At 44.2% G+C, this 23438-nt stretch overlaps 1 protein-coding gene across 17 annotated transcripts in view; it reads right to left on the bottom strand.

Annotated features, from left to right (window-relative positions):
* Positions 1-23438, bottom strand: part of BRSK2 (BR serine/threonine kinase 2) — a 490293-nt gene that overhangs the window by 84729 nt on the left and 382126 nt on the right. For all 17 annotated transcript variants that reach the window (XM_048487092.1, XM_048487093.1, XM_048487091.1 and 14 more), the window contains exons 6-8: positions 17146-17179; positions 15686-15754; positions 14369-14515 (exon numbers count right to left, since the gene is read on the bottom strand). In XM_048487092.1, the coding sequence (XP_048343049.1) occupies positions 14369-14515; positions 15686-15754; positions 17146-17179 (250 nt within the window). The remainder of the gene's footprint in view (positions 1-14368; positions 14516-15685; positions 15755-17145; positions 17180-23438) is intronic.

The following is a 23438-nucleotide window of genomic DNA, read 5'->3' as shown; positions in this document are numbered from 1 at the left end:
TCTATGATTCTATTCTATGATTCTACTATATACAGAGTATGAATATCACACACATTCTGCAATCACTCCACTGGCTGCCCATCAGTTACCAGGTTCAAATCAAGGTACTGACTATCACATACAAGGCCCTTCATGGTATTTGACCCTCATATCTGAAAAACCACCTCTCCTCCTTTACCCCAACATGATAGTTTCACTTGTCTGAGCAGGGTCTTCTGGGGATGGTACCTTATACATGGGAAGATCCGCTACTGCCTGCACACATTCATACTCTGCAGTGACCCCAACCTTGTGGAACAGCCTGCCTTAGAAGGTCAGGAAAGTTCCTGGACTTCAGTCCTTCCTCAAACTATGTAAAACACAGTTGTTCAAAAGGGCATTTCTACAAAGGCAATATGGACATATTACAAAGGAATGGTTCAGGAAGGTTCTTTTATAAAAGAATGAGGCTGCAAACTAAATCAGTATGTGTTATCTGTTTCTGGTACATATTGCCCTGCTCCCACCAGAGCCACGTCTACACTTTTTTAAAGGGGTGCAAAAGTACAAAATGACACCTCCCATATATTATACACATATTTGTTCTTTACATATATTCTTTACATATATTTTTATTTATTTTATTTATTTATTAAACTTTTATACCGCCCCATCCTCTAGGGGATGTATATAATATATATAATCAACAATATATGTATATAATCAACAATTCTTTTCAATGATAGACTAAATTATGTTGACCTTTATGAACTATTAATGCATAATTACACTTTTAGATTATTTTATCTATCTATAATGTTTGAATATTGTCTCAACACCTCTGCACTCATAAAACCCATCCAAAGCATAATGATTTTCAGCCTAGCTTTTCCCCAAAAAACACACCTCATGCTGCCTCGCAGCCTGATAAAGTATAACTCAAGAAAAGCTTTAACTGAAAAGTGTGCTGCTAGAAAGCGAAATCACTAAACTGAAGCTACTGTCCTAGAAAAGACTTACTGGAAAAGAAAAGAATTACTTATATATGTAATTTTAAATGGTTAATATTGTTCTAAGCTTCTCTGAGTCTGACTTGTTGGGAAGGGTGGGGTATCAATCAATCAATCAATCAATCAATCAATCAATCAATCAATCAATCAATCAATCAATCAATCAATCAATCACAGACAGACAGACAGACAGACAGACAGACAGAAAGAAAGAAAGAAAGAAAGAAAGAAAGAAAGAAAGAAAGAAAGAAAGACAGGAAATGTAGAAAGTAGAAAAAGAGGAAGATCTACATGAGATTGATTGACTCAATAAAGGAAGCCAGGGCTCTCAGTTTTCAAGACCTGAGCAAGGCTGTTAGAGGAGGTCAGAGGTCACTGATTCATGTCAGAAACTAATTGATGGTACATAACACAGGTGAACAGCCCCTTCATTCTTGTTTCCCCTCTCTCCCATGGTATAAAATCAGACTCTTGGGGGAAGACCAAGCCTCTCAGATGAGGGGGCAGGTCTACTCATGGCCTTTGGCAAAGTCAGGCATAACACAGCTCACAGTTTTAAAGTGGGGGAGGGATTTGACTCCAGGTTGTCCCAAGGCTTGCAGCACCTCAGCAGAGCACAAGGCAGGGGGGAGGGAAAGAGGGGCACATCAGGCATTTTAAACCATTAAGTCACCAGCCCTTCAAAACTCTTCTCCCCCTGTGTTTAGAACATGCCCTAAGCCCCTCAGAAGTCTTGTGTGCTCAAAACACACCATGTCCACTGTCAATGCATGCTCCTTGAAAGGAAGGGTGGAGAGACAAGGAATTAGAAGGTCTTGTGGGGGAAAGAGCAGATGATAGTTGGAGACACAGACCCCCAGGTAACATTCTTTGGCCAGGAAAAGGAGGAAGATTAGCGTGGCCAAAGAATGTTACCTGGGGGTCTGTGTCTCCAACTGCACAGAACCTGACATTTTTGAACATCTCATAAAAAACAAAGGGGAAATCGAAATATAATAAGCCAGGAACTAAAAAGGTTAAGAAAAACAGAAGAAATAATAATAAAAAATAATATATACAATAAGTCTTTATATTCTCAGTACTTAAATAAATATTTAAATAAATAATTAACATGTGAAAACAACGTTAATTACTTAAAATTATAATAATTCAATAGGAATTTTAATCAAAAGATTGCATCTCAAATGACACCAAAACATTTGAACTGGGGCACAGTTCATGAATTTATATCCAGTTAAGGACAGAGAGTTGGTTTTTCATTACCATCTAAAATATGAACTCCTGAATGAATAGAGATCGCTACGTTGCAGTAATTATATGACCTACATGTGACTGGAGAGTCATAATTAACCTCTCTACTGGATTTTTGTACTATTTTGTATTGTATGATAACTATGGTTTGTGTGTCTATGTATTTTCATCTCTGAAGAAGCCCTACCAGGTCGAAATGCATCAGGTCTATCCATGTAACAAGTTATGTGCAATCAATGTGATGCTTTGATGACATTTGAGATGTAAACTTTTGATCCAAATTTTTATTTAATTATTATCAATTTCAAGTATTTAATATTGTCTTTAACATTATTTCATTCAGCATAGTCAATACAGACTGATTGTGTATATTATTAATTTTTATCATATCTTTGAACATCTCCTCAGAAACCTTAAGCCCCTCCTCCTCTTTGCTCACTATGGTTGCACCCAACTAACAGCTGAAGCTTCTACCTTACCAAGGTCTGAGACTCCTCCCTGAGTCCCAGGATTCTGTCTCCCCTCCCTCCACCTCCTAGCAGCAGCCTAATTGGGGGTAATGGGACATGCGTGCTGAGGAGCAACCCATCTCTACTAGGCAACTGAAACTTCTACACCTCCTATAATCAGCTCAGTCAGGGGAATGGGGTGCATATACTACAGAATGATCCATCTCTGCTGGCCATTTGAGCTGCCTGCACCACCTACTATAAGCTTAATTGGGGGAACAAGTACGCACGTCGCAGAATGAGGCATCTCTTCTGGGCAGTTCAGTTTCCCCCACCTCCTGCCACCAACCCCCTCTGCCTGCCACCCAAGGTACCTGCTCCCTGCTCCCCCTATATTCAGTCCTGGTTCCCACTGACTTATATACTGTTTTCTACAAACAATTAATTTTTACCAGTATGAATGCATTTGCAGCCCTGTAGTTATCAGATATTTTTGACTTTAAGGTATGTTGTAAACAAATCTGAATGAAAGTATTTTGTATACATTTTGGCCTAATTGGAATAAAAAGTACAGGACATACTAGGCACACTGAGAATGTTTCCCAAGATTGTTATTTTCAATTGTGAGAAGAGACATAGCCTTTAATGACTTCAGACATAGGTTTATTTCGCACAGTAAAAATACCCGGAGCTATATCCAGGAACGCAGCTGCTGCGGTGATCTTTACCCTGCTGTTGACTTTGCACTGCTCCCTGGCTCTCCTCCACTTCCACCTTGAGGTCTTTGGCAATGTCTTCAAGGCATGTGCAGGCAACCTCCGTTTCCCACATTCTGATTGGCTGAATCTCCCCCCCCCCATGCCCCCCACTCACTTTCACCAATTTAGTTGATTCTGCACAAAACAGGCACTGGGAAACTCCAACACCCCCCCCCCCCCAAACCTCTTGCGTGTGCAAGGGAATTGCCACCCTCCTGTTTGCAGCGCCCTCACATGTTGCTTTTCTGCAAGGTTTCTCAAAGTTTTGCAAGGTTTCCCCCTCTGAGTTTTTTATTCCACTGCAAGGGGGGAAAGGTGCCCAATCATTGGAGTGGTGAGGCAGGAAAAATGGCCTTGTTCTGCTGCCGAGGAGTTTCCATGACAGCGGAAGCCATCGGAACAAAAGAGGGGCATTCCAAAAGGTCCTCAACCTTTGCATTTCTGGAAAGTCCCATAGCAAAGCTACTGCTGCAGGGATTATGAGGGGGCAATGGCGTGGCGAACCAGGCTGCAGAGGCAGTGCTGTAGGGAACTCCCCGGTGTGCTAGGGCCATTCCACAATGCCAACAATGGAGGCATTTATGGCATACAAAAAAAGCTCATGGTTGTAAGGAGTCCATAGAAGCAGAAATAAAAGGAAACTTTTGGTGGCAAAGGCCGAGTTTATTCAGACATCCTAGAAAGCTCCGCGTACCACGCAGCGTGGCAGAATAAAGTCTCCGCCATGAAGCACGGGTTATAACTCTGTCCATTAATCCCCTCAGTTCTCATGGGAGCGGAGTTCTCATCTCTCTCCGAAAGAGATAAGGCCTCCGCCAGAGTCCCGCCACAGATGCTGGCCCATAGCCGAGGTTGTAGAATGCAGTCAAGGCCAGGCCCGGCTGTAAAATCATCAACACCATTGAATCACTTTTACACTCTACCTCCCTTAAGGAAAACTTTTTTCCCCAGGTTTGTGCGGAAGGTCGCGATTGAAAGCAGAAATGAGGGAAGAGCGTTAATACTTTTCTGAATAGACCCATTGAGTTATACCCGGAGAATATCCCACCCAAAGAGACTAAATATTGCAAAGCGTTTGCGATTAAAAGCGAGAGTCAGGATGAAAGCGTCAATTTACGTAATGCTTGTGGCCATCAGTATTATAGTCGTTGGGGGTCTCTCCAGTAATTAGGTGCCGAAAGGCAGGCATCGGAAAGCGGGAGCCTCCTTGAGCAAACTGGAATGAAAAGACAGGATGGATATTACTTAGAAGAATTAGGCAGAGTCCAGTAGGGCAGTGACATCATTAATCACTTTAGTAATCTTAAAGGTCCCACGAATCTTTGCCCGGTTTTGAAAATTTAATATGCGTCTCACAAGGATTCTTGGTAGACAAATATGCCGGAAGCCCACCGTAAGGAAATCGGCGGTGCTTATCCGCTTGAAGTTTTTAGGAGTCTTTAGCCTGCTGTAAAGCTGGTCTGGACCGTTTTTCCACCCTCGACCCAGAGATGAAATCCCACTGTTGGAACTCCGGAGGATTCAAGCGCTTCCACTTGATGGATTTAAAACAGCATAGGGAAAAGGTTGACCAGACACAATTTGAAGGGTTTTTTTTGTACTGCTATGAACAGCATTATTATAGGCGTATTCCTGCAAAGCGGAATTAACTTCGCATAGTTGTCTTGGTGATAGATTGGTCTTAACAAGCATTAAATACTGTTCCAGAGGTTCTATTCGCTTCGTTCTCTCCGACTCCCTACGTCACTTTGGACGTGGTAGAGGCGGCAATTGCCGAAGGCTGACCCCCAACAAAGCCAGGAAAGCTTTCCAGAACTTTAGAAATGAATTGGGGCCCAGCATGGTGAGAACCACCTTGATAGGCCCGAAGTGTAGGCGATCATGTGCTGAATGAGCAGGGCGCGCCCAACTTAGGAAGCGGAGGAGGATGGTATACATGGGATGAAATGGAGCTTGCTTGGAAAATAAAGTCCACCACCACCCACGAGAACCGTGTTACCTTGACTTTCTAGCAAAATCCGTAATAAAATCCCATGGAAATGACTTCCCAGGGCGAGGAGGCCACGGGAGAGCTTCAACAGACCAAGGGGTTTTCGAGGCGGATTTAGCTTCCGCACAACAAGAGCAATACCAATTATATGTCTCAATGTCTTTAGCATCGCTTCCACCAAAATTAATGGCCGGGCCAAGTGCACGGGATGCTAAGGAAGCCAAAATGTCCAGCCCGAAGTAGGGCATCATGACAGAGCCTGCGAGAACCACTGCTTGGGAGGGAGGCCGCATTATGGCTCCAATTACAGCCAAACACCCATTTGCTCCAGGCGTGGTGGGAGTCCACCCTCTCCTCCGCTGGTGGCTTTCAGCGCCAGCCCGCCCTCCTCGAGTTCACCGTAGGAAAGGAGAGACCAGGCTGGGAATAGGTGGAGAAGGAGAGTGGGCGTCTGGGAATCGAGGTGACAGCCAGCCCCAATTGGGAGGAGGAGAAGAGAGAGAACAGTCGCAGCGGGATATCCCGTGAGCAGCGGCCTCTTTCCTCAGACTGTAGTGAAGCGCATCAGTAGTTATTGGTTTTCGAGGGAAAAATGGACGGAGAGTGAAAGCTTGAGGAAAAGAAATGTTAGCTTGAAGAGTTGTTTTGCGGACATCTTGAGGGTGGAAAGGTAAACCAAGTTCTTTGTGATTGACCAAACTTGAAGAGGGTGTTTAGCCCCTCAGCCAGTGGCCAGAGTGAAGCAGCTACTTTGATGAAATACGCAGTCTCTTTATCCCCTACAGTCCAGTTGAGCTCGGCAGCGAGAATTTTTTTTGATAAAATAAGCACTGCAAGGAACCAGCCTATCATCTTTATTTCTCTGCAACGGGGGCTGCGCAAGCGCTTTGTCCGAGAGCATCCAAGTGAACCACAATGAGGAAAGATCTGGGTCAGGAACATTTTGTTTTGAGGATGGGTTCCAGGTGGTAAAAAGCTGATTTTAAATGTTGAAGAGCTGTCCTGACATTCTTTAGACCAAGAAAGGGGGGCCCAGGCAGCAGCCTGTGAGTCTTACCCACCAGATCGCATTAAGAAGGTCTGTGGTGGGAGAGTCAGTTCGAATTGGGAATTATAAAGTCCGCGATAGAAATTAGCAAACCCTAGGAAAGATTGGAGTTCCTTACGATTGGTAGGGGGGCAGACCATTGGAGGACTGCTTCAATCTTAGCAGGATCCATTTTGCAGCCTACCGGAGGAAGGAATCCGGTAACCAAATGATCCGATAGAGGTTTGGTGTGAAACAACATTTTAGAAAGTTTGGCAAAGAGAGTTGTCGAGCAAAGCGTTTTAATACTTCGAACCAAGGGCTTCATACTCCTCCATGGTTGTGAATAAATTAAAGAGCATCATCTAAGTACACCACTACTCCCTTGTATAATAAATCATGTAGAACCGATTGATGAGGGGCCATAAAAGCTCCGAGGGCCCCACTATAACCCGAATGGCATTATTAAGAGTATTCATACTGTCCAAATTTTTTGTGTTAGTACGGTCAAATGTTCACCTTCCGCAATCCTGACTCTGTAGTAAATATGGCTTCTCTTAAGTCCAACTTAGTAAAATATCGTCCCTTACCCAATGCATCTAAGAGGTCCTTGGAGATTAATGGCAAAAGGGTATTTATTGGACAGGGAAACCGCATTGAGTCCTGTTATTATCCGTGCAAGGCTGTACAAGACCGTCCTTTTTTTTTTAACAAATAAATACAGGAGCAGCATGTGTGTGTGTTTGGTGAGCCGATGATATGAACCATTGAAGGCAAAGGTTCTTGTCACAAGAAGGCCGCAGAAGTTCCTTCTCCTCGGCCCATTAGGACTCATGCGGTAGATTCTACCCCTGGGCAGTTGAGCCCCTAAGCTGTAATACAATTTTGCAGTCAATGTAATATGGGAGGTGTAACGATTGTTAACATTTCTTGCTCCTGAAATACTCACCAGCTAAATCTTGGTAAAGCAGGTGGAATGCGGTAGGGTCGAGAACAATTGGGCGTGCACAGCTTCAAAGCGAAACCAAGGGGTATGTCATTAGAGAATTGGAGTTTTCCCCAATTCATGTGATTCTCCACAGGGAGGGTCAGTGAATTCCTAAGATCCGTTCTTTCCAAATGAATTTTTGGTTCATGCAACAACAACCATGGCATACTTGGGACTATGGAGTGTTTGGCCACCCGAGCCAGAGAATAAAACTAAATTTTCTCCCCAATGGTCGAAGCGCCGAAGGAGGACGGATTCGCGTTTTTGAACTAGGCGGTCCTTCGGCCCCGAGAGAACTACCCGTCCCATTTGGGTGAGAGCGGTATGGAAGCTTAGCCAGGGGACTTTCGATCTAGTCAAGTTCCTCCGCCACTTGGGGCCGCGATTAAACAATAGAACACTGCAGAATCTACAAAGGAGCTGAGGCTATATCTGAGTGTGCTTAGCGGGGGTTGGCCAGAATGCAGATAAATGTCGTGGCTGGGGCTAGCTGCCTTCACTCACCGCATCAGTTGTGAACCATATCCATGGGGGGGGGCTGAAGAGAGAAGGCAAACAGCTGCTTCCCCTACTTCTGGGTCGCCTTCAGTAACATGAAGCGAACCCGTAGGCAGAGCCCGATTCGTGAGTGGCTTGGCAGATGGGGTGCTTGCTTACGGCGGGCCGGTTGGCTGTCTGTTTTAGGGCAGTTGGCAGCTAAGATGACCGGTCCTCCGCTGGTAAAGACCTGTCCCAAGCAGCCCGGCGGTGCTTTCGGAGTGTGGTTTGTTAGAAGGAAGAGCTGCTGGGCTTGGCTACTTGATACTTGCCAGCGGTGAGTGCGTAGCGGCGGGTTTTGAAGCGTGGCGGCCCAACCTGCAGCGTAATCCAAAGCGAGGCACAGCCGCAGAGATCCCTAATTACGATCCAATCAGCAATAGATGCGGGGGGATCGAATAAGGAACACTGTTTCACGCAGGTTGCCGTCGAGGCGGCATCGAGAATATTCACATTTCATGCGCTCAAGGCCCATAAGAGGAGAGTCGAGCAGCGCCCCGCCACCGCAAAAGTCCGCGAACAGAATTCGGCAAAGGCGGTTGCCTTGCTGAATAGATTTTTGATGAATGCCGGATAAGCTTCATTTTCAGCAGCACCAGGATCTTGGAAAGGCGAGCCCTTAAGGCTTGGAGGAGGCATGAGCACCCGTCGCGAGTATCACTCCCTTACCAGATCAAAAGAGTCCACAAACCAATTGACTGCCGCTCCATCCAAGGCCGGAGCGATGTCCACATATTTTTTTAAGCTCAGACCCGGTACAAATGCGTCGTCATATTACTCCATGTGGGCATCGAGGTTGTAGGAATTGAAGTAGGGGAGTTTGGAAATAGCGGTCCCCATCCCGAAGCGAAGGCGAATTAGGTGTGGAGGTCTGTAATATCCCACTCTCTCCGCGACCCCTTGGCCAGCTGCAGGCTGGCGGTTCGCAGAGTTGGTGGCGCAGTAGGGAGGGCGAGGTCGGTGGGAGGTGGGGGGCACCAACGGTTGCAGCTTCGCTGGTGTTCCTGGTGGGAACGGAGTCTTTGGAAGGAAGGTGCTTGCAGATCTGGCGAGTATGCAGGACCCAGAAGCGTTAAGCCCCTCTGGCCTTGGCGCTGTACCAGTGGCTGAAGCGTGGGCACCAACTTGGGGCATCTTGATCTGCTGCTTCCTTCAGCTCAACTTTTTCAAAGGCGGCTAAAGTGACTGGTCTCTTTCCTTAGTCAGTAAAGGCATCTTGAATGCGCATGCAAAGCTACTTTCTCCCGTTCCAGTTTGGCCGGATTAGGTCGATTGAATAGCTGCAGTTAGTTCACTTTGCGCGCATGGCGCTATAGCGGCAACTTTTGGCGTCGGCTAGCTCTAAAGTCCAGTTTGGAGTGTTCCAGGACCTTATCATGGACCACGATAGATTCTGCGTATATTGCCGTTGCAGTAGCGTCTTTGAAAACGCGGTCCAATTCGAGTTGGATTTCTTTGCGCTGCTGTTCCCGGTCTTTTGCAGGTTTCCGCAGCTCTTGCTGCAATACTCCCGTTCCTCTTCCCCATAGCTGGCGATTCACGGGCCCATGCTTCCCTGGGCATCGCGAATGCGGCCCCACCCTCATCCCAGCTCTCTTTTTTGGCCGGAGATAGATCCAGGATGGGAAGGCAGGCTTTCGCCTTGATTCCCTCTTCATCCAGAATGCAGCACCTACGTACCCGGCGGCTGACTCCGCGAGAGCGCCGCGGAAGGTGCAACTGCTGATCCGGGATCTAGGGGGAATTGATCCCGGAAGCTGAATGCGGATACCCCTCCCAACTCCCGATATAGTCCCGGACTTTCAATGAAATTTGTGAGTCTTAGGAGGGCCGGGCCCCAGTGCTATACCCGCGGTGGATTCTGGGGAGGCATCACCAAAATCTGAGGTCAAGGAATGCGTTCAATGGACTCCTGTGTTTGCCAGCATGAAGGTCGGTCCAGGCCCGTCTCCTCCGTGACAGGTTGCATCACAGGGTTTGTAATCCCACCGCGAGGAAGCGGGCAGATATCCGATCCTGAACAGGCCCGATCCATAGACAGCGCCCGAGCGACTCAATGCAGAAGAAGTCCACATGATCGTCTCTCCCTCGTCCCTCGTCCCAGCGGGTAAAGGAAGACTACGATGTTGATCACGAGGGGCGGGGAAAGGGGATTACCAAGCGAAGACCCGTTCTCCCGCCCGGTTCCTCAAATCCATAAAGGGAAGCTTCGGAGCCCTCTAACTTGGGGCTACCGCAATCCTCTCCAGATTCAGAGGAATATTCAACCTCTCCGTGCGAGACACCAGAGGTCAGCTGCACTGGGAAGATAGATGAACTATGATTCCTGCCACAATGTAAGGAATTCCATAGAAGCAGAAATAAAAGGCTTTTTTGGGTGTAAAAGACCGTTTATTCAGACATCCCTAAACTCGCATTACACACGTGGCAGGAATAAAGTCTCCCTTCCAGAAGCACAGGTTATAACTCTGTCCATCCCATCCCCTCCTCAGTTCTCATGCAGAGGCGGAGTTCTCATCTCTCTCGAAGAGATAAGGCCTCCGCCAGAGTCTCCGCCACAGATGCTGGCCCATCGCCCGGGTTATGGAATGCAGTCAAGGCCAGGCGGCTGTTCTGAACATCAACACCATTGAATCCTTTACAATAGTGAAGTTATGGTTAAGTCATGTCCAAGTCTCTTCCATGTCTGCTTCGTTTCTGTCCTTTCCTGACTCACAGTGAGATGTGACAATATAATTCAGCAGACAGTTTTCACGCTATAATACCCCACAAGTTCTGGAGATATTTTGACCCTTCATATAAATTTAGGGTTGTCAGGTCCCCTTGACCACAGGCAGAGGATGCAGGGATAGGGTTGTCAGATCCAAGTTGGAAAACTCCTGAAGATTTGGGGATAGAGCGTGGTGAAGACAGGGAACTTTGTGGGGCACAACACCATAGAGTTCACTTTTCAAAACATCAATTTTCTCCAGGAGAACTGATCTCTGTAGTCTACAGATGAGGTGTAATTCCAGGGGTTCCCCATGTCCCGCCTGGATTATAAACAGAAATAAAAAAGAATTTTCTTTTTCTAGTGTTCTTCCCAATTAGGTCTAAAGACTCCATTGCATAGTTCTAAAGAGGAATTGGTCAAGAATTGCCACTAAAAGAGTTTCGCCTTATCTCATACTGAAAGCATTCTCAGTAGAAATATGTTTTATAAAATCAGCCTCTGTTCTTATTCTAATGTAATTGCACAGAAATATTAAGATGTTAGTAATGCATGCTTGCTGCTACTGCCAATATGTTCATTACTCTCTTTTTTTTTAAAAAATACACCAATTAATTAATGTTTTGTTGCTTTTCATCTATGTTAAAGTGAAAAGGAAGGATATAGGAGGGCAACTAGTTTTGACAAGAAAAAGGCTTTATGCCTTTTGCTGTGCACTGTAAGGTACGGTGATCCACAGTGTGAGTTAATCTCATTACCTTCATTTATACATGGTATTTAAAACTACTTAAGTGGCAAAGGCATTTAATAGGTTCTCCCATAGGGGTTTTCTCTCTTCACTGGAGCTTACTAACTTTACTACCATTCTTGGGGAAAGATTTAAAAATCACATTTCTCTATATCATACTAACCAATCTGAAGCATGTGCCAAACACTTTGATTTTTAAAAAGTTGTTTAGACATGGATACAGTGCTAGTGCTACCTCTGAAACATGAGGAGGGGTCAGTGCTATCAGTCACAGACCAGGAAAGGGATTTTGGCGTCTTAGTTGATAGTTCCATGGGAATGTCAACTCAATGCATGGCAGCTGTGAAAAAGGCAAACTCTATGCTGGGGATCATTAGAAAAGGAATTGATAATAAAACTGCAAAGATTGTCATGCCCTTATATAAAGCAGTGGTGCGACCACACTTGGAGTACTGTGTCCAGTTCTGGTCGCCGCATCTCAAAAAGGATATTGAGGAGATAGAAAAAGTGCAGAGAAGGGCAACAAGGATGATTGAGGGACTGGAGCACCTTCCCTATGAGGAGAGGCTGCAGCGTTTGGGACTCTTTAGTTTGGAGAGGAGGCGGCTGGGGGGGGATATGATTGAAGTCTACAAAATTATGCATGGGGTAGAAAATGTTGACAGAGAGAAATTTTTCTCTCTTTCTCACAATACTAGAACCAGGGGGCATACATTGAAAATGCTGGGGGAAGAGATTAGGACTAATAAAAGGAAACCACTTCTTCACGCATAGCGTGTGATTGGTGTTTGGAATAATGCTGCCTCACAGGAGGTGGTGATGGCCACTAACCTGGATAGCTTTAAAAGGGGCTTGGACAGATTTATGGAGGAGAAGTCGATTTATGGCTACCAATCTTGATCCTCTTTGATCTGAGATTGCAAATGCCTTAACAGACCAGGTGATTGGGGGCAACAGCCGCAGAAGGCCATTGCGTTCACATCCTACATGTGAGCTCCCAAAGGCACCTGGTGGGCCACTGCGAGTAGCAGAGAGCTGGACTAGATGGACTTTGGTCTGATCCAGCTGGCTTGTTCTTATGTTCTTATGTTCTTCTTATGTTCAGATGATTTTACAAAGAAGATGCCAAGACAAAATTAAATGACAGTTAGAAGGCATTAGTTAGTCAGAGGAAGAGAAAAAGGCAAACCCAATTGTCTGAAAAAAAAAGTTAAATACAATCCTCTGCTGGTTAAATCACCAGGATTTTAAAGACTAAACTCCAGGGGTTGTTGATTACATCAAACAAATGGATACCACAAATATTTATGTTCCCTAAAACATGCTATACTACCAAATCTTTTTTATCACTACATATTAAACAGACTACAGCAGACAAGATGATAGAAGCAAGATCAGAAATGTGTCATAACAGCCCAATTAGACAAATGGAGAATTACAAACTTGCATTTGCTTAGGGTTTATTAGGGTTCAATAGGGTGTTGTCTTCTGTTGATATGCCAAACAATAATCTGAGCAGTGATTTATAAATATTTTATCATAATTAAGATCTGGGAGGAGTTTTAGTTTTACATTTCTTCATATATATACTCCCACATATAAAGAATATTTGAGCTTGAAAACTGTATATAGGATCACTTACAGCGCCTAAAATATAGGTTGTCTAGCAGTAAAAATGGCAACAATATTTTCAGTGTCACCAATTAAACAGGCATTTTACTTTTCAACATTATCCATACTGCTTAATTCATACCCAACAAGAACAACAATCCTTTGTGTGAAAACACAAAAGCTGATAATGAAATGGCAATCTTTGGCATAAATTTTCAGTAAAAAGTAGCAAAATGCATCTTGAGTAGAAATATATCCCTCCTAGGTAAGTCTAGGTATACACATAATACAAAATAATTTGCTACAACAACATACAAAGTTTTTTCCCCAAAAAAATCTGATACATTGAGAATGGAAAATGACCCAAGAATCCTAGAGTCAGAATATAACACATCAAAAGAATCAGGAATTTTTAAATTATATAATCTAAAAGAGTGTGGAATGGATGACCATTGGGAAGTGTGGGAGATGACCAGAATCAGGCCAAGCATGTATACACAATTTCTGTTAACAGTAACAATCTCAAGATAGCATGACTGTGCAAAATATTCATTGCCATTTGGTGGCTGAGAATCAAATGTCTTATAATGGGCTAGATATAGACAACATTTCCCAATGGCAGAAAATAATTTCCTTGACTTCCCACTCCCACTGAAGTTCACTGATCTCCACATTTCTCTGCCAGTTCTATGAACAGACCCTGAGGAATGATGTGAATGGGGCTGCAGCAGGAAGGGGGGAATTAGTAGAAATTGCTAGTTTGATCCAACCCAATGTCAGCAAATGTGTCAGCTAAAGCAAGAAAACTGATTACATTACAGGTTTAAACCTGAGAGATTAGCTACTCATTCAAATGGACTGTCAATCAAAGAGGTGAGAATATTAAAATGACTTTAATACAACTGTTGAGACACATTAAAAGGACAACAATAGAAAACAATAGAGTTAATTATATTTTGTAAGTAATGGCTTCTGTACCAAAGTAACCTAAGAGCTGCAAATAAAGGAATTTTGTACGTTTTGTCCATTTATTATCATTCTATTTTTGCTAAACTGAAATTCTTTCAATAATGGAAATTCTTCTCAAATCAGCCCTAGTTTCCTACATTTCATCTGGAATTTCCCATATGGTTTGACGCCTCTCTTCACAGCCATAAGGACTAGAAACTGTCATTTCTTAACAAAAAAAAATTAGCCTTACATTTTAACAAGCAGATTGAGGATGATGAGTTTGATACATGTTAGGTACAAAAACGCTGGGTATCTTTAGAGTTGGGAAGTCATGAAATCTACAGTGAATGCCTTCATACCGTCAGTCGTTTCGAGGCGTCCACTTCAATCATCCCCCGCAAGAGATTTTGACAATCTGGGGGGATGAAATGTGGCATATGGAATACACCACGTTTCACTTTCTCCAGCAGCTGCCGCAAGTTATCATCATCGAATGGCAGAGCACCCTGCAGGAGCACGAAGGAAGATGAGGGGACAAAGGGAAAAGAACAGGGGAAGAAGGTGAATGAGTGGTGAGCAGTTATAAGCTATGAGGAAAGAAAAACAGCAGGGAGGAAAGATGAAACATTAAGATTGGTCCACATTGTGCCACAATGTCCTTGTGGGCAAATTCCTAGTTGAAGACATGGTTACCTGCTCCTTCTTTCAAAACACTGAAAAGTTGCTGTTTAGAGTTTTTAACCCTAATAAGATGTCAGATGGCTAGAAGGAAGTGCAATTCATTAAAATCACAACTGTAACTAACTAACAATAACAACAATGAAGCATTTCGGCATCTTTACTCAGCACACCCAGTTCAGAAAACAAGATTGCCATTAGCTTCTGGTTCCAACCAAATTGCTTGGATCAGTGCTTGTTAGTAAAAGATTGTAGGTTCTTCCATTAAAAAAACCCTAGAAGCTACAACTGAACTTGGCCTTTTTTTGGAATCACAATTCAATTCTGACAATATCTCCTACGATTTAGTTCAGTGTCATCTGAGACCCAAGGATGGAAAGTTACCCCCACCCACCTTCGTCCCATTTTTTAATGTGGCACCACTGAAATTAAGATTCGGTAGAAGTATGAGTGGATGCAGCTCAGCACAAGAATGTGAAGATAATGGTATTCATTCAATATATCCAAAAGACTATGGGACAAATGCTGCAATAGTTTTAAAAGATCCTGATTTTTTTTAAACAATCTCAGTTGCAATTTGGCATGTTTATTGATTTTGGACACAATCAAACCTCTGTTACTTTTTAAAAAAGCCTGACTGACTTGATACTGGTTTTAAAAAAATCCTGAACCACGGGATTTAATTGATAAATTGCAGATTACCCACAAAATCAATTCTGTGGTTTTTTTTTTTAAAAAAACCTGATCTCCTTTGGTGGTCTCTCAATTAGAGTAAAAGCATTCAAACAATTGGATTCCTTCCCCTGTATACTAGAAGCAGCATTTCAGAGTTGTTGGAAACATTTGTCATGCCCTTTCTGAATGGGAAGAATCAGAGAGGTTGCACCTATGAGTTGCTGGAAGTTACAGAGAGAAAATGCAAAAAAGATGTAGAAGATGGCAAAATCTATAGGGGAAAAACAGCATTTAAAAAAATTAAGTTAGTGAAGATGACTCACCACTAATAATGCAAATAAAATGACTCCACAGCTCCAGACATCTGCTTTCCTCCCATCATATTTTTCTCCCTGTGAAGTATGGAAATTGGATGTTTAGATGAAGATTAGTCAGAGAAACTTTGTAAGTGCCCTTGCATTTAGTGAGAGGGTACAATGCAAAACTTTTTCTCAAATAATAAAAAATGGGTTGGCTCTCACCAATAATTTCTGAGCAAGCAGGGAACAGAGATTTTTAGTAGTTCTCCCCTTGCACTATAGAGTACCAACTTCTCCGTCCCTGGAATCAGCATCTGGTGGGTACTCTGGGCTGCAATAGGAGGGGGGAGGCAGAGAAGATGTGCTGTGCTGGTGGAAGATTTGGGGCAGTATCCAAGAAGATGTATCAAACAAAATCTCAACTCTTGCACAACGCGTACACACAGGGGGATTTCCATAGGCCTTTTATTTGCCTTCTCTCTATGCAGAAACCCAGGGCTACAATCACTTCTGCTGGAGTGGTGGTGGTGGATGAGCGTAGGAAGGCATGCACTGACCTTCTACTCCTCTGGCCTCAGTGCTACAGTGTACAAACACCACGCAGTCAAAAGAGGTCCAAGGAACCCTAAGCCAGTGGGCTTTGTCCTGGGCCAGGATAGATCAGGCCCATTCATTTCAACAAAAGCCATTGTAGAATTTTTTACAAAATTGGGTAAAAGGGGGAAACTTCCATATTAGTCATCTGCATTGGTGTTTTTAAAATGTCAACACGATAGACAGTAGAACCCATGTATGTCCCTATCTGTGATCTGGAAACTGCAAGGAAAAATGGGCTGGAATGGCCTGGAAAAACCTGAAGAACCAGCACATTATCTGCAATTTTAAAGATGTCTTGACAATATCAAGGAGCTGTTTATCTCCCATTTGGTTCTTTATGGGACTTGGAGTTAGTCATATTTGCAAGATCATAAAGTAAACTGTCAATTCCTTGGTCTTGGTTTTATGAAGCTTGGCCTCACAATTATTTTCCTCTACATCTGAAAACTAGAAACTGTGCTTTTTGGGGTACTATGTCATCAGGGACTGCAAGGCATGCTCCTGAAGAAAGGAGGGCACTTACACCTTTATTAATTAGCATTATGGAAAATCCTATTCCATCTTCCTTGAGTGAAAAGGGTTTTGGGGATTGGATGAACTAAGACAAAAAATCAAGTAAAAGCAGAGGGCTGTTCCTTTGGCAGCTAGTTTCCCAAGTGGCAATCCTGTTGAGTGTTCTTGAGCTCTGCATGTTTTGTTTTGTTTATTCATTCATTTATTTGATTCTGAACACATTTTATAAACCCTTATAAACTAAGCAGGAAATGTGAAAAGAATGAATCCTCTTACTGTAGTAACCAAGAAGTACTGTAGTCTAAGGCAACTAATACAAATATAAGGATTTGTTTCTTTTGTAATAAGGATATTGGAATTTCAAGTTCACTTACCCTGATTACTTCTGGGCAGGCATAATGCGGTGACCTGGGGGGGGGAAAGCATGAGTGAGTACAGAATCCTGTCCTGTTTCTATTTAGGTATATATGGCTTTCCAGAGGCAACTGTATCGCTGAAGTCTCTCAGAACCACTTGCCATCTCTGGCATCAGATACATAAAATATAAAAATCCCTACTCATATATTTATACCTCATCATTCTGACAGCAAACTGTACCTCTGCTAACAACTGAAACAACTGAAAGCACTCCTAATCAGCAAATTCTACCATTGTAGCTGACTATTCTCTCAGTTTCTTCCATTCAAAATATTGTGATATGAAAAAGTCTGAGACACTCTTAGCCTTGAACTGTGAGCCTGCAGCCCAAACATTGTTTCAGTGCTCCAGACAAGCTGTTGGATGAAGGAAGAAACCACAGAGTTCCAGCTAGTGTGCTTGCACCTTTCTGGCTCATAGGGGAATCACATGTCACCAAAATACCAATGCAGTGCCAAAACTTCCATGTTTGTTGCCTTCCCTCTGTGCAACTTGACACTATAGGAAGTCACCTGTTTTCCTTCTCTGTCACCAGGCTTATAGGTCTTAGACCTGACAATAGTCTTCCTTTAGTCTTTTTACCTGTCGCACACTTGCCTGTTCAAAGTATTTATACGCTGAGTGCTTGCCAGATAACAGAAGCAACCGGAATACTTTTTTTTAATCCTCAGAAAAGCTTAAACGGATATTTTTCTGAATCATAAATGGATTGGAGGATGTTTGCTGTCAATAAACTAAAGTTGTACTCCTGCATTATATTGTGTTTAGTCCTCATTAAGCATGCTATCTTCTACCCTTTCTCCTCTTGTAGGTGTAGGGGCTGCAGGACGCAGTGGTGCATCATACTGCCCATCCATTTTGGTCCCTTAGGAATCACACAACAGTGGATTGCCATTTAAGTAAGCTTTTGTTCACAGAAGCCTGAGGTTAAAATGATACAAAAGAAGGGAGCAATGGTGTATCTGGAAGTGGGGAACAGAGGGGGCATACAGTCCTCCATTCACTTGGGCCACGTAGAGGGGTGCATTTGGCCCCTCCCTCCCTCCCTTCTCCTCCGAAAGCCCAAGCGCAGTCTAGAGGTAAAGGGATCACCCCGCTCTGAAGAACAAGGAAGACAACAGCAGCCAGCAGCCAAGTCTTTTTCTCTGTCCATGGGCAACTAGCTGGGGCGCCACAGCCACCTCTGAGCCAACGTGCTGCTTCCTGCTTCTCAATGCCCAGAAGCCCTCAGCGGCTGTGGCAGTTTTGCGCAGGGCAAAGAGAACAAAGGGAAGTCACCAAGGCAAGCTGGAAGGGATGACCCAAGGACCCCACTACCTAACCACTCACTCTGATCCACAGGGCTAGTTCAGATCCAGCAAGTTAAACAAGCCCGGGAGCACAAATTTGCACCCAAACCTCATTGGGCATTTGGATTGAGCCCAGCTGGCAGTGGTGGCTGCCTTTTCCCACCCTTTTTCTCTCACACTCCTCTGGCTCACCTCCCAGACCTGTCCCTCTTCCTCCCCTCTGACATTGCATTATCAGCCATGTGAGAAATGCCTCATACACTGTTGGGTCCACCCAACCAATGATAGCTGGTACTGCTTGCTCTCCCATCATTTGCCACTCTCTCACTCACTCTCCCCCCCAACCCCCACCCCACTTGCCCACCAATCGGCCTGCCTCAATTTGAGAGGGATGCAATTTGGGGTGAGGGTGCCCCAGGCACCATTTGCTGGTGGTATACCACTGGAGGGGGGTGGGGTGGTAGTTGCATCATTTGGCCTCCTTTAGCCTTGAGTTTTATCAGCGGCCCTTTGAAGTGAAACCTGTTCTTTGAGGGTCTCTTCCACCCTGCCTGTGCTGCCAACCCCTCCCCCCGTTATTTCTCTGACCTCTTTTATGCATAGATTGGTTTCAGCCATGCTCATTTGGTCCTCCCAGAAGGCCTTTTTCCTCCCTCCCCTGAACTACTAAGGACATCTTACCATGGACGTAGGTAAGGGGGGGTCTCGGGTTTGAACCCCCCACATTTGTGTCCAAAGCTCCGCCCACCCGTTTGTGGGTTTTTAAAACATTTTAGTGCTTTTTTGGTTTTTGGCCTGCAGGTGGCGCATTGTTTGAGCTAGCAGCACCAAACGTTCAGGGATTATTTGGGGGACTCTCCTGATGGTACTACCCGGGTTTGGTGAAGTTTGGTCCACGGGGTCCAAAGCTATGGACTCCCAAAGGGAGTGCCCCATCCTCCATTGTTTTCAATGGGAGTTAATAGAAGATGAAGGCTACATCTTTGAGGATCCATAACTTTGGACATCCTGAACCAAACTTCACCAAACCTGGGATGTACTATCACCGGGTTTGGTGAAGTTTGGTACAGGGAGTCCAAAGCTATGGACTCCCAAAGGGGGTGCCCCCATCCCCCATTGTTTCCACCTTTGAGGAGATGGGGCTACACCACCCAGGTTTGGTGACGTTTGGTTCATGGGGTCCAAAGTTATGGACTCCCAAAGGGGGTGCCCCCATCCCCCATTGTTTCCACCTTTGAGGAGATGGGGCTACACCACCCAGGTGGTGTAGAAGAACCCCCACCCATGGGGTCCAAAGTTATGGACCCCATGAACCAAACGTCACCAAACCTGGGTGGTATCATTAGGAGAGACTCCTAAAGATACCCTGAAAGTTTGCTGCTTCTAGCTTAACCATTGCACCCCTGACAGCAGGCACCCCCCAAATTTCCCCAGATTCTCCTTTTAAATCCACCCTTTTGGCATGGATTTAAAGGGAGAATCTGAGGTCCTCAGTTTAGAAGAAGAATAAGAATTTGGATTTATATCCCCTCTTTCTTTCCTATAGGAGACTCAAAGAGGCTTACAATCTCCTTGCCCTTGCTCCCTCACAACAAACACCCTGTGAGGTGGGTGGGGCTGAGAGAGCTCCGAAAAGCTGTGACTAGCCCAAGGCTAAAATAGATTTATATTGTTCACCGCCCTGAGCCCTTCGGGGATAGGGCGGTATATTAAATCCAATTAATAATAATAATAATAATAATAATAATAATAATAATAATAATAATAATAATAATAATAATAATAATAATAATAATCACTGCCACACAGTTGGATCATCAAATGTCTGGATGTCATTGGGGTTTGTGAAAATATTAGCAAGTTTACTCAAAATGCAATGAAACACTGGAAAACTGAGTTGTTCGTGGGCAACCAAAGCTACGGAACTGTCAACATCAAGAGAGGAATTTTCCAGGGTGACTCACTGTCACCATTGTTGTTCATCATTGCAATGATCCCACTGTCAACAATTCTACAAAAAACAAACCTGGGCTATCAAACTGCAAGAAATTCACCAAAAATTTCCCACTTGCTGTACATGGATGATCTAAAGCTTTATGGAAAATCAGAAACTGAAATTCAGTCACTGACCAACACAGTCAGAATCTTCAGCAATGACATTAGTATGGAGTTCGGCTTGGACAAATGCGCCACAGTGGCATTGAAGAAAGGGAAAATTACTGACAGTAAGGGCATAGAGATGCCTAATGGAAAAACCATAAAGTGCAATCAACCTGAATCCTATAAATACCTGGGAATACTACAGCTGGACAACATCAAGCATGGACATGTGAAAAATGTGGTCAGCAGAGAATATGTCCAAAGAGTCAGAAAAATTTTGAAGAGCAAATTAAACAGCGGGAATACAATCAAGGCTATCAACACCTGGGCCATACCCGTCATCAGATACACTGCTGGAATTGTGAACTGGACGCAAGCAGAGCTGGATGATCTGGACAGAAAAACAAGAAAACTGATGACAATCCACTACTCATTACACCCGTGTAGTGATGTTGACAGACTTTACCTACCCAGAAAATCAGGAGGTAGAGGGCTTCTGCAAGTGAAACAAACGGTGGAAGAAGAGAAACATGCACTGGCAGATTATGTGAAAAACAGTGAAGAACCAACATTGATGGAAGTCAACAGCAGAAAACTGCTCAAAGTGCAAAAGACAAAGAGTGAATACCGTAAAAATACACTGCAAAGCAGAAGAGAAAACTGGCAAAAGAAGGGTCTCCATGGACAGTTCCTAGAAAAAATTGAGGACAAAATTGACAAGGAAAAAACCTGGTTGTGGCTCACAAATGGAACTTTGAAAAAGGAGACTGAGAGCTTGATTCTTGCAGCCCAAGAACAAGCAATTCAAACAAACGCCATCAAAGCCAGAATTGAAAAATCAACTACAGATCCCAAGTGCAGACTCTGTCAGGAAGCAGACGAAACAATAGATCACATACTTAGCTGCTGCAAGAAGATCGGGCAGACGGACTACAAGCAGAGGCATAATACTGTTGCTCAGATGACTCACTGGAACTTGTGCCACAACTACCATCTGCCTGTGACAAAGAACTGGTGGAATCACAAACCTGAAAAGGTCACTGAAAATGAACACGTAAAACTACTCTGGGACTTCCGAATTCAGACTCACAAAGTTTTGGAACACAATACTCCTGACCTCACGATTGTGGAAAAAAAGAAAGTGTGGATAGTTGATGTTGCAATTCCTGGTGACAGCAGGATTGATGAGAAGCAACTGGAAAAACTTACACGATACGAGGATTTAAGGATTGAACTACAAAGACTCTGGTACAAACCAGTAAAGGTGGTCCCAGTGGTGATCGGCACACTGGGTGCAGTGCCTAAAGATCTTGAACAGCACTTAAAAACAATTGGCGCTGACAAAATCACCATATGTCAGCTGCAAAAGGCCACCCTACTCGGCTCTGCACGCATTATTTGTCGATACATCACACAGTCCTAGATGCTTGGGAAGTGTCCGACGTGTGATGTAATACAAAATCCAGCATATTGATCTTGTTTGCTGTGTATAACTGTTTTGTAATAATAATAATAATAATAATAATAATAATAATAATAATAATAATAATAATAATAATAATAATAATAATAATAAAAAGGTCATCCAGCTGGCGTGTGTGGGAGTGCACAGGCTAATCTGAATTCCCCAGATAAGCCTCCACAGCTCAAGTGGCAGAGCAGGGAATCAAACCCGGTTCCTCCAGATTAGAATGCACCTGCTCTTAACCACTATGCCACATTGAAAGGGATGCTGTTTCAGGGTGGGGGAGAATCCACCCCAAAACAGCATCACTTTCAATGTTGTTTAACTAGGGACCCCAGATTCTCCCTTTACGGTGGATTTAAAAGGAGAATTTGGCCTCTCTAGTTTAAACACCATTGAAAGCGATGCTGTTTGGGGGTGGATTCCTGCATCACAGCGGCTGCAAGGGGGGGAGGGGTGTGTGTGCAAAACTAAGATTTTGCACTGGGCTCCATTTTCCTTCTATGCCTCTGTCCAGAGGGGAGGGGCAGGGGAGGGCAGGGCAGGGCAGGGAAGGGGAGTCTGCCATCCCCAACCTCGGAGAGCTGCTTTTATAAGCGCTAGGCCAGGGGTGGGGCTTGGGGAGGCGTGGCCATGCCCTAGGGGCAGGTGGGGGTGTGCCCCTTCAACCCCCCCCATAAAAAATCTATACCTATGTCCCTGCATCTTACACATGTGCAAAGGCTAGTCTGCACAGGCTTCTTTCTGGCTGGGCCCATTACCCCAACTTAGAGCCATCTGCTGGGTTAGGTGGGCTGGGTTCCTCTTGGCCATGCTGATCAGTGAGCCCAGTATGTTACCAGGTGCCACCATGGCCAGACTGTGTGGACAGGAACTTTCTTCTGGACCAATAAGCCAAATGAATTACAGGTCTGTTCTGCTACCAGGGGCTGCCAGGGGCTGAATAGGTAAGTGTCACCAGCTGTGCCCCTTTTTCTGGGGACTGCCTTTTTGCACCAGCTCTCTAGGTCCCCTCACTTACATCTTTCCAAGTCTGTGTGAGTGGCTGAGGTAGTGGAATAGATCAGCAGACTGGGCCTCACAATTGGACAAAACAGTTTCTAGTTGTGGCTTGTTATAGTAGTGATGAAAAAATGGACATCAGTAACACCCACCAATGTAACGTGGTAGCCTGGCAACTATTTGAGAAGCAGTTTCCTGAAATCTATCCTTCGTTCCAATCTGCCACATCATAATTTCACATTCTACAAATCAGACAACAGTAGCAATTTGCTTTATAGTCTTCAATAGTCACAGCCTGAGGGGGGAAAAGATCAAAATCGCTCTAATAATGTATGCACAACAAACAACATTCCTTTCAAACATCACATGGCAGATTATTTGGCTGTGTTTGTTG

The sequence above is a fragment of the Sphaerodactylus townsendi genome, linkage group LG02 (assembly GCF_021028975.2).
Source record: "Sphaerodactylus townsendi isolate TG3544 linkage group LG02, MPM_Stown_v2.3, whole genome shotgun sequence".
In the NCBI taxonomy this organism is placed as follows: Eukaryota; Metazoa; Chordata; class Lepidosauria; order Squamata; family Sphaerodactylidae; genus Sphaerodactylus; species Sphaerodactylus townsendi.
This window is presented reverse-complemented; position numbering and strand designations above follow the sequence as displayed.